Source organism: Panthera onca, chromosome F2 (genome assembly GCF_046562875.1).
Source record: "Panthera onca isolate mPanOnc1 chromosome F2, mPanOnc1 haplotype 2, whole genome shotgun sequence".
In the NCBI taxonomy this organism is placed as follows: Eukaryota; Metazoa; Chordata; class Mammalia; order Carnivora; family Felidae; genus Panthera; species Panthera onca.
The window spans coordinates 53491255-53503626 of NC_138356.1; the positions used below are offsets into that span (position 1 = coordinate 53491255).

The window sequence follows — 12372 nt, forward strand, 5'->3', positions numbered from 1 at the left end:
TATTAAGTACCCACAATGTGCTGCTCACTGTGCTGCACAGTAACATAACAAATTGATAGAATTTTGCTAATGTTAAAATCATACAATTATACATAAAATAACAAATTAGTGGCTCCTACTTTTGGATTTCAAGGACAAGTTAAATCTTTCTTCAAATTTTGAGGTCCTGATATAAGCTTTCCTATTTCTATTTGTTCTTTGTTAGGAAAAGTTTTATTTTTTCCTTTCCCTAAGAATTCTTGAAAAGTTAATGTACAGACTCAAATCTATAGACATGTTTTGACAAAGCAAGTAAAACCTACAAAATCTGAAAGAAAAAAAAATTACTTACCAACACTCTAAAGAAGTAAAGATATTCTGCTGCTCCAGAGTAATTCCCACATTCATACTGGAATTTTGCATACCTGTAGAGTGTATCTAAATATTCCTGCCTAAACTAAAAAAAGAAAAGAAAAAGCATCAGTTCTATTTCTAACTTTGAGTTTTAAAATTCAAACCATTCACTCCTTTAAACGTCCCTACAAGTCAATTCTGTGTATGCCAAGTGTCACAAAAAACAAAAACAAAATCCATGATCAGAAATACATATGACTCTTAAAACATATGTTAGGAATTGGTGGATTTAGCATTCACAATTCTGGTCTCAAAGAGTTACAAATTCTATAATACCTAATTTGTTGCAATCCAAATCTGAATTGCAGTGGGAAGGTCTCCCAGCTGGTTAATGAGCTTAGATAACTACCAAATATATGCATCCCTATACAGTCTTGTGATTCTGTACAAATATGTACAGTAAACTTCAATTCTCTGTGAAAACTGGCCTCCAAATGACACGAAATATTAACATTAGCAATGCAAGCAAAGTGAAAGTGAAGAAATCTAAGAGAAGGACTCCGAACTAGAACATTATCAAATACACCAAACATTCTATATGGAAACCAGAAAGAATAATTTGCACAGTGGTCAGCATACCTCCTGCCAAAGTAATTGTTAAATGAGAGATAAAACTTGAATGCAAGTTAAAGAATTAATTATATGTAAATCCTTATGCTTTGAGTTAACACAAGGGAAGGGAGACTGGGAGATGACTAGAAAAGCCTACAATAAAATTCCCTTATTGGGTATTTATGAAAACCTCGATAATGTCAAGAGCTACTATATTCCACAAGGCAGCCAAAGTATTACTTAATTCTACTGCTCAAAGCATTTCTAATTCAAATTTAGTTCTATCTTTATTTGTTAATCCATCAAAAATAAATGGTACCTATTACTTGAGTATTCTAGGAAAAATAAAAAGTTTTGAGAATTTCTATGATTTAAGGTAAGTTTAAGTGGGGCGCCTGGGTAGCTCAGTCAGTTAAGCATCTGACCCTTAATTCCTGATATCAGCTCAGGTCATGATCTCAGGGTCATGAGTTCCAGCCCCATGTTGGGCTCCATGATGACCTGAGTGTGGTATCTGCTTAGGATTCTCTCTCCTTACCTCTCTGCCCCACCTCACTCACAAGCACACTTGCGCTCACGCTCTCGCTCAAAATAATATTTATAAAAAAATAAAGGTAAGTATAAGCATCTCATTTTCTTATCAGCACCAATTTAAAAACTGATGTTTTGAAAACATATCATATATTTAATAAGTCAATCTGGAAATTGTATTCTTGTTAAGCCACAAACCTGTCTTTACAGCACTATTCTTTAATTAACCTTATTGAAACAGGACAACTAAAGAAATTTTTTTTTAAGTGTTATTTATTTATTTATTTTGAGAGAGATAGAGAGAGAGAGAGAAAGAATCCCAAGTAGGCTCCCCCTTGTCAGCAGGGAGTCCGACACAGGGCTCAAACCCCCGAACCACTGAGATCATGACCTGAGCTGAAACCAAGAGTTGGACACTTAACCGACTAAACCACCCAGGTGCCCTAAAGAAATTTTTTTTTTAAAGATAAGAAAGAGCCCCTTTATTGACCAATATATCACTTAAATATGTTTTGTTAGATTTGTGGAATCATTGCCAACATGAATACAACTGCCATCAAATGCATTAACAATGATTTAAAGTAGAATGAATTATAAATGGGAAAATTAGGAAATTTTTAAAATACCACTTACACCATGCTTGTCCGCTAGGTAGTCAAACAGCATCCGACCATCTCTAAATTAGAAACAAAAATTACTGATTTGATAGGCCACAGAAAACAAAATGAGCATATCCAAACATTCCTATTACCCACATAAAGCCATCTAAATATCTTAATACTTAAACACTAGAAACAAAGTAAGTCTTCCAGAATCAAATAAACAGAACATTACAAGATTAATCAATTATGCTTAACTTATATATCTATGCTACACACCCTGTATAATTATTATCCAACTCAGTGTCAATCCAATTTAACTTTTCTTAAATTAGCTTTGCATAACTAAGATGTTGCCAGGCGGGTAAAAGACAAAATGATGACAAAGACACCAAGGAACAAGTGATAGATGGCACAGTGACCCACTTTCTGGGCATTTTCAAAAAAGGAAACATTTTCTTATGCTTACCACGAGAGGGAATGCTGTGGAATGCTTTTCTGGAACATAATTTTACTTGAGATTTAATGGGGAAGGAATATATCATCACCAAAATCAACATGGGTATATTATAATACTGAATATGAAACATGTATAACTTTTTAACATAAGATTTCAAAAAAAGCTTAACATTTCTTGTGGATCATAGTGAATTACTTGTGTTATACTCCTTGTACCTTTTAGTATGTAATCACTGTCCTTTGGTTGATTGGGTATTTCTGGGAAAGTATGAGAAATACAGTATGTTGAACAAAATTTAAAAACAAATTGGCAGGAAGAGGTTATTACTTTGAAAATAAGTAGTTTAATTACAAGTTTTTAAAACAATTCCACTCTTTCATTTATCTCAATGCCATGCCTATTAAACTGCAAGGAGTGCTCTCTAATATTTGGTGAATAAATCTATATTCATCTTATTCAACCCTAATCTCATTACTTCCTCGTATTTAAGTGACTAGAATAAATTCGAATTTAAATTCTAAATTTTTGATTGTCCCCTAACAGCTAGATTATTTCAGCTGTTCCTTTGTGGGCATTTACATGTGACCTGAAGGCCTAAATCATTATAAGTGTATACATGTAGCGTGTGTGTGTATGTGTGTATATATATATATATGTATATATATATATGTATGTATATATATACACACATATATATATATACATATACACACACACACAGATGGCTTTATCTTACTAAGCAATCATATATATTTTACGTATAGCTATCTGTGTTTGTGTGTGTGTATATAATCTGTGTATATATATGTAGTATAACACAGTGTATGTTAGTAATATAGCAGGCTACACTGTAATATGGTATATGGGCTCCTGGGTGATGTGCCAATTCTTGATTTCGGCTCAGGTCATGATCTCACCATGCGTGAGTTTGAGCTTCCGTGTCAGGCCCTGCGCTGACAGCTCAGAGCCCACTTGGGATTCTCTCTCCCTCACTCTCTGCCCCTCCCCAGCTTGAATGCACACACGTAGACGTGTGCTCTCTCTCTCAAAATAAATAAACTTGTAAGATGGGGTGCCTGGGTGGCTCAGTCAGTCGGGCGTCTGACTTCGGCTCAGGTCATGATTTCAAGGTTCATGAGTTCCAGCCCCACATTGGGCTCTGTGCTGACAGCTCTGAGCCCAGAGCCTGCTTCGGATTCTGGATCTCCCTCTCTCTCTCTCTGCCCCTCCTACGCTCACACTCTGTCTCTCTCTCTCAAAAATAAATAAATATTAAAAAAAAATTTTAATAAAAATAAAATTGAAAAATAAACTTAAAAGATGGTATAATAATTGTGTAGTATTTGCTGTCTTGTTAAAAATTATCTAGTAACACTTCCCCAGATCACAAATGACAACTTAGAATTAATCTCTCTTAATAGTTGGTTTGGCCATATATTGTAAAAGCTGAAGATACAACATGGCAAAATCTTCAGCAATTCTTCTAGTAAATATGTTGGTAGCTAAGATTTACCACAATGGCAATATTCAATTTTAGTAGGAGATTTTATTTTAAAAAGTTTCTAATAACTCAAAGGGCTTCAATTAATGATATATATTAAGACAGAGTAAGTCAATATGCATTCTTTGGAAACCAAGCAATATGTTTATTTCTAATTAAGGAGAAGTTAAGAATAAAATAACTTTATTAGCTCCACACCACCCTCCCTCCGTGGGCTGGGCAATGAGGTTGGAAGGATATGAGAGAATGTAGCCAAATGATAAAGTGAGCTCAGGTTTCCCTCTAGGTATTGCCCAGGCACAGGTATGTCAACCTGAGTACCACTGACATTTTTGGGGTGGATAATTCTTTATTGGAGGGTAGGGTACTGTCTAATGCATTGTAGGATATTTAGCAGCATTCCTGGCCTCTCCTTGCTAGGTGCCAGTAGCACCCCTCCAATTGTGACAATGAAAAAATGTCACCAGACATTGCCAAATGTCCCCTAGGAAGAGGGGAGGAAGGCAGAACTGCTGTAGCATGATCAGATTTGGGGAACTGGTAAAGAAGTTAAAAAAAAATTAGTATTAATATTTATTAAGGAATTCCTGGTCCATACACAATAAGGATAAATGAAAATAAACAGATAAAGTTATCAATTAAACCCTGAACTTTTATGATGGGATATTAAATAAAATTTGAATTAACATTTGTATTAATCCAGAAAAGAATTTTTAGAATTCAAATTAAGGGAGGTTACCTGGTTGACTGCATCTGCCTTGTAGTTTCTGGATCTTCAAACATCTTCACAATTGGTTCCGTTTCTGCCTGAAGCTGTTTAAGTTGTGCAACAACTGTGGTTCTTTTTTCTCTCAAAGCTAATTAAAAATGCAAAGGAGTACTATAATGTTGAACTATACTGCTCACCATGAGAATATCTCTGGAAAAATTTCAATTTATTTCAGTTGTACATAGATTTATTTGCCCCTAGTATATTCACATGCCAGGAACCACCAACCCGGTAAGTCTCGCAAATCCATTTTTTTTCTTTCTAGCAATGCAGAAGCACATAAAGAAGTCCCCTTCTTATTCTTAAGGAAAACTGAGGAATATACAAATACAGCTGGGGGAGGGGGGTGGCTGCTGAGAAATTATCTAAATCCACATTTCAAATACTTTACTCCTAGTGTTTCATTTGTTCTCAATGAATTTTCTCAGATGAGTATTATCCCGGAGTTCCTGAACAGAGACTCAGAGTGGTTTACACATTACTATAGATTTTCAATTAGATTGAATGGAATTTAAATCCAACCAATAATCTCTCTTTTCACTATAAACCTACTTTTGTAATCTATCAAACCCAATTCTAGTTTCTTTTTACTGCATTATGAAGAGCCACAGAAAACTTGAACATAACCTACCCTGCAGGCATGCTTTAAACTTTTATTCTGAAATAGTTAACTTTTGGGGCGCCTGGGTGGCTTCGGCTCAGCTCAGATTATGATCTTGCAGTTTGTGGGTTAGAGCCCCGCTTCGAGCTCTGTGCTGGAAGCTCGGAGCCTGGAACCTGCTTCCGCGATTGTGTCTGCCTCTCTCTCTGCCCCTCCCCCGCGCGCGCACTTTCTCTCTCTCTCTCAAAAATAAACATTAAAAAAATTTTTTTAAAAAGTTAACCTTTTCATCACAAACTAAAATTTAAAGAGCTACTGTCACTTACTGTAATATAAGCAAAAAAGGTGATTATGTTTAGTATAATAATTTCTGTGTTACACATTAAAAAGTATTACTAGAACAATGTTTCTCAAACATAGAAGGGGATATGTGCTTAAATTATGGAAAATGTCAATTTAAACTAAATAAATTGTATTTATGTACTGAAAGCATTCTTAGAATCTTTTAAAATAACATGCTCACAAAAGAAATAATACAGCATTTTTCAAACTTACGGGGAAACTTTTTTTTTTTTAAAGGAACATCTATTACCATAGGAAACGTGGAAAACACCATACCACAGCAGTTCTCCAATTTGAGTGCTGGGCCTCAGCCAACACTTTGTGATTAAGTAGACCTGGGGTATGACCTCAAAATTTGCATTTCTAACAAGCTCTCCCAGGTGAACTGACGATGCTGGGACTGGGGACATTATTTATGAGAACCGTGACTATACCCAGATGCCTCAAGATGGGAAAAAAAAAAAAAAATCTCTAAGGCACACAGATGCTAACTGAAAAAGTTACTAGCAAACCAAAAACAGCCACATTCTCAGATAATTCCAAGGAGACAATTCATTCATAAGCACAATTTTGATGATACATACTATAAACTGAAAATATTTAAAGACCATGTTTTAAAGTAGTCTCACACTTTTTGTGGTGAGAAAATAATATACTTTAGATGACATGTAACCTTCACATTACCTTTCATCCAAAGAACTTTTAAACCATAATAACCTCAAATAGCATTAAAGGCTCTTGGCTAAAAGCTCTTTTATACATCACAAAACTTTAACACACATATCCTCAGTTCACAAGACAAGCTGTAGTTCCAAATGACAAAACTTACCATGCGGAATATCATCAGAATAAAGATTTTTGTATACATCCATAGCAAAGTCTACCATGTTGGTATCACTAAGAAGATCCAATTTCCCTTGTAATAATTCTTTTTCATTATAGATCTGCAAGAGAAAATTACTTTCTAATGACTATGTTTAAGTTCCCACAAATAAACTAATAAATATCCACACCAACTCTACTGATAAGCATATATAGTGGTTTCCTTGCCACACCAGCAATCAACTCAAATTTTTTACCTTCTTAGTTATCTCTCACATACACATGATGCCTACCCATCTCTCCTTGAGGTGGGTTCTCCTCTACCCCCACATATTTTTTTTGCTAAATCATTTGAATCCTTCATAATCCTTACCCATCCACACCACTAAAACAGAACTAGCACCCATTCTCTAGGTCAGCCATGTCGTATCAGGTTTTTGCTTTGCAAGGAATTCAAGAAACAATTTAACCCATACTACAGGAATCAAACAGACACACAAGCGAACTCACATAAATGTGAAGTTTAGTGCAATGAGCAACATGTAAGGATCCTATACAGTATTTAAGGAGACAGTAATCAAAATTAAAAAAAATTTTTTTAAGTGAACAGTTACCAAGATAAGGCTTCAGCAAAAGATCTGCATACTAAATTTAATTTTGTCAAGGAAAGAAAAAACACAAGAAGATTCCACATTTCACTGCCTGTGAAAAGATGAAGGTGATCAAATGGTACAGCTATGAGATCAAAACTGAAACTTCCAAACTATATATAAGGAACTCCTACAGAATATAAGAAAAATAATTGAAAATGGCTAAAAATTTTAATACCCACTTTACAGGAGTATAATCAAATGGCCAACACTGAAAAAGGTTCTCAACTTCATTAATCACACAGAAAATGCAAGTTAAAGCCACATTTGAAAAAAAAAAACACGCACACACACACAAAAAACTGGCAATACTAGTGTTGGTGTAGAAGTAGAGTAACTGAACACTTAACTCTTCTGGCAGAAGTACAACCACTTTGGAAAACTGTTTTTATCTCCTAAAATCAAACATACATTTTCACCCAGTAATTCTGATCCTTGATACCCAAGAGAAATGGGGGAATATATTCAAAGGGCATTTCCAAGAATGTTCATGGCAGTACTAGTTGTAATAGCCAAGTTTATCAATTATTGGAATGGATAAACTGTAGTCTACTCATCTAACATATTAACACTCAGCACTGGGAACGAAAGAACTACAGTTACCCTAACATCCTGGATGACTCTCACAGTGGTGAAGGAAATAAATCATACAAAGCACTACAATGCTTAATTTCAAAACCAGGCAAAACTATTCTAGGACTAGCGCTTACCTTTGGGGGGTGTAATGACTAGGAAAGGTCAGAAGGAAGGTTTTTAGGATGTTTGTAATGTTTTATTTATTGATTTGGATGGTGGTCACACAAGTGGGTTCACTCTGAAAAAAGGCATTATTATTTGGCACTTTTCTGTATGAATGTTATACCTGATAAAAAGCTTACTTAAAAAAACAGGAGAACCTAATCTTGAGTGAAAACATCTTTCTCTAGCGTGTCAACCTCTTCTTGCCACCCCATTGATAGCTTTTAATTTGCATCGTCTCTACTGTAGATTCAAAGCATCGCTCCTCTGCCATTAAGACCTTACTAGCCTCTTAAATCTGCATCTGCTTATATCACCTTCTCTAAATTCTGCCTTATACCCACCCACACTTACTCTGTAAAGGGTAGATAGGAAATATTTTAGACTTTTAAACCAAGAAGCAAAAATCTAGGATAGGCTATATCAGTACTGTAAGAGTTTCCACAATTTCTTTTCTAAGTAAAAAATAATGGAGTAAACTTTTTTGTAAAAGAGATATACTAATGAGAAGAATGTCATTCTTTCTGGGTGGGAACTGTTTCACTCAATTGGGGTATAAAGTCAGTGTTCTATAACTGAAAATGTTTGCAAACGTCCATCTGTTACAATTATTTTTAACTTACAGACCATACAAAACAGGCAAAGGGCTGTATTTGCTTCACGGGCTATAGTTTGCCAATCTGTGGTCTATCAATCTCTGGGAAACAGCTCCAACTTTTTAATATATTGAAAATATTCTTCTGACATCTCTTCCTGCTGTCATCCTCCACAAAATCCAACATCCACAATGAAGATCTTTAAAAACTCAAGGTTTGGAGCACCTGGGTGGCTCAGTCGGTTAAGCGTACAGCTTCACCTCAGGTCATGATTTCACAGATCCTGAATTCCAGCCCACATCAGGCTTTCTGCTGTCAGCACAGAACCTGTTTCGGATCTTCTGTCCCTTGCCTCTCCATCCCTTCCCTGCTTGCGCTCTCTCAAAAATAAACATTAAAAAAAAAAAAACCCTCAAGCCTTAAAATTTCTTTATCTCACAACTTTCACTTAGTACCTCATCTCTAAGACTTCCAACTTAAATTCATCATCTTGGTCACCAATATCATTAAAATGCTTCATCATCCCATTGTACCCTCTGCTCTTTCTCATTTTTATATCACCCTTTTTCGTTGTCACCACATTAGTTTAGATATCATTTTTTAGCTATTTCAAAGATTTCCTCATTAGTAGTAGTATCACTGATTCCATCCATTTTCTCAAACCAAATACAATTCAGTGTCAATCCCTAGTTCTGGGGAAAAAAATCATCTGTTTTCTATGTTCTGGCTAAGGATGACTATAAAATGTTTCAAGAGCAGGCAACAATGCTATTCAATCACATTTGTGCTTTTTCTCTGCTGATCAGCAATCCATCTCTAAATGACATATATTTACATGTCTACCTCCAAACATGTTGATACTACTTCAATCATCTTCCAATGCTCCTTTCAATCTGAGAGTGACTGGCATGAGCTCTTATAAATGTATGATTTTCAATCTCAGTTGGGTCATCCACACTAACCAATTCTTGTATTTGGTCAGTTTTCTCAGTCCCCATTTCTTGTCCTTACCTCACTCCTCAAAACTCCAAGTGGTTGCCTCACTCCTCTCTCATACAGGATGGCCTACCCTCCGAATAGAAAATATTCACGAGTACTTACTTTGTCCCACAAGGCTAAGTACTTTATATGCATTATCTCATGTAATTTGTCTAACAATCCCGTAAGGGAACTTTGCTGTTCCCTAACATCACAACTTTGGAGTTGTGTTATGTATTTCGAAAAGGATCAGGTGAATGAGGAGTACACATATCTAATGAACCGTAACTACCAGGAAGATTTGAAAAGTTATCAGAACAATGTTATGTTTCTTTGAAGGGCTTTTTGGTCTTATTGCTTTTGGGACACACAAATCTACTCCCCAAATGTAGAATTCCCTAAGTAAACTTATGTTGTAATCTGCGTTCACATGCAGAATTCATTTACTTTTCTGGCCAATATTTGAATCCTTTCACCATAATAATATTACTTTATTATAATTAATAAAATGTATCAATTTCCCAACAAATTCAAGGTATAACTAAGACCAGTATATCAAAACTTTTAGGGTTGAGATGTTTTAAAATGAGGTACCAAAACCACAAACTAATCTCACGATATTTTGAGTAGCTAAATGAATGTTAACACTCAAATTACTCGAAGTCTGTATACACCGAAAAAAGCACTGTTAAGTAAAAACTGTCCAATTTTTGGCGGGGGCAGGAGGGCGTCCCCATCCGACAAAATATGCCACGCTTCTAGAAGTGGCAGGAAAGACCAGGAAAACTCTAAGGGAAAAATGCACAACTTTATGGAAATTAAAGTCTAGCTATTTCACATAAGGGTAGGAAAATTATTCCAAAGTTCCAGCAAACAAAAACAAAGCCACGCACATCCTTCCCACAGTTTCTGAAAGAAAAATCAAAATCTCTCACACACCAATTTGCTTTTGGAAGCAAGCATTACCCCAGCGAAGCTGGCGAACGATCAACTTCCGAGAGGAACCGACGCGGAAGTCCCTCCGGCACCGTCACGTCAAGAAGTAAAGCAAAGACCTCTTTCTCCCCCTAAGTTGCCTACTGTCACTTCACCTCTCTTCACAACCGAATTCTGCGGTGCTAATCAACTGAGAAGACGCTAAACTACCAGCAGATCCTTACTGCCCGATCCAGGACCAAACCGGCGGCCGCCTCACACGTGTCAGGCCTAGGGCTAGAGTCACCGCCTTTCGGCCTTCCCCAGTGTATCACGCGTTCCCACGCCTTCCTCGCGCTCAAAGCCCCCCTCACCTCTTTTACGGAGAGAAATTCGAGCAACGGAAAGACTAGATGCCGATCCAAAAAGTGCGCGATACGAGTAGTCAGGTCGTATTCCGCCATCTTGGCAAGGAAAAAGGGAGTCTGAGCTCACTAAAACTTTATTCATAGCGCCGACAAACGAACAGACAGGCCCCACATTGCGCATGAGCAGTAGTTCAACAAGCCAGGGAGAAAGGGGCGGGGTTCAGTCCGTAGCGCTCCGGGAACAGCGGCGCATGCGTGCCAAGGTAAAGTAGTTCCTTCCTCTAGGCAACTCTGGGACTGGGCGGAGCGGCGGGCTCCAGATCTTCCGTTTGAAAGTTTGTCAGTATCCTGCAGTGCATTTCGCTAATAAATATTGAAAATTGAGAATTGATTGCTGAGGGATTGTCGGTTACATTGGGATGCGGCAGAGGACAAGATAATGAGGCTTCTGTGTTCCGAAAAGTTGCGTACAAGAAGGAATAGACCTGAGGTTTCGTTTGGCATATATTGATCATTTTGTAATCGTTTGTTAAATTATGGTGGGATGCGTTTCTAGACAGGAAACAAGTGAAATAATTTTAGTTTATAGTAAAAGCCATAATTTAGTGGGGGTGGTCGGGCTGGACCTGTTTAATTGGCGGGGGGGGTGGGGTAAGAGAAAACTTAGGGTAACAATTTAACTGAGAGTTTGTACTGACAGAAGGAAGCCACGAAAATTGGAGCCAGGGTAAAACTATGCTGGTGGAAAGCTTAGCAAACACAAAGGCCATGAGACAGGAAAGGACTTGGTATGTTCCAATAGCTAAATATCCTGTGTGACTACACAGTAAGGTAAACGACTCTGAAAAGGGCTATGTCATGATTAAGATAAGGAATGTGGATTTTATTCTCAAATTTCCTTTGCTAGTCCGTTTTCATCTTTCAGGCCTCTTCATTTTGGAGTCCTTGTGGGTCTTGGAGCTTTTCTCTATGTTAATGCCCTAGTTGATATCATTCAACCTAAGGGCTTTAAGTGCAATCTATACCTTGACAACTCCCAAAGTATAGCTCCAACACAGACTATTAGTTAGCCGCAGACTCACATACATTTAGCTGGCTACTCAACATCTCACTATTAACATGTCCAGAACAAAACTCCCCCATGTAGCTCATCAAAACCTGCTCTGTTTGCACTCTTCCCCATATCAATGAATGCCAGTTCCATCTGTTCAGTTACTCAGACCCCTCGGAATCACCTTTGACTTTGTTCTTTCTCTTACATTCTACATTGAATTTACTAACAAACCCTTTGGTTCAAACCTTTGAAGCATATCCAGATCTGATCAGCTCATACCACCTCCAAAGTCACATCCTTAGTCCAAACACCGTCAATGTCTTGCTTTGATTTTTGGGGTAGCTTCTTCACTAATTAGCTTGCTCACCCTCTTTTCTACCTATGATTTATTCTGATACAGCAGCCAGAGTGATTTTAAATATGCTTAAAACTATCCAAGCCTTATTATCTTACACTGACCTCGTCTTCTTCATCTCCTCCTCTTGTTCGTTCTAACCCTGGCC

At 37.0% G+C, this 12372-nt stretch overlaps 1 protein-coding gene across 2 annotated transcripts in view; it reads right to left on the reverse strand.

The window, feature by feature from the left end:
- The window catches only part of EIF3E (eukaryotic translation initiation factor 3 subunit E), a 54518-nt gene extending 43564 nt beyond the window's left edge, over positions 1 to 10954 (reverse strand). Inside the window, exons 1-6 of one of the 2 annotated variants that reach the window (XM_060611156.3) lie at positions 10822 to 10932; positions 7931 to 8034; positions 6578 to 6692; positions 4776 to 4893; positions 2110 to 2152; positions 332 to 436 (exon numbers count right to left, since the gene is read on the reverse strand). In XM_060611156.3, coding sequence (XP_060467139.1) covers positions 332 to 436; positions 2110 to 2152; positions 4776 to 4893; positions 6578 to 6635 — 324 coding nt within the window. In that variant the 5' untranslated portion in view covers positions 6636 to 6692; positions 7931 to 8034; positions 10822 to 10932. Of the gene's footprint in view, positions 1 to 331; positions 437 to 2109; positions 2153 to 4775; positions 4894 to 6577; positions 6693 to 7930; positions 8035 to 10821 lie in introns of both variants that reach the window. The other variant, XM_060611155.3, reaches the window with a different exon arrangement.
- Between the last annotated feature and the right edge of the window lie 1418 nt (positions 10955 to 12372).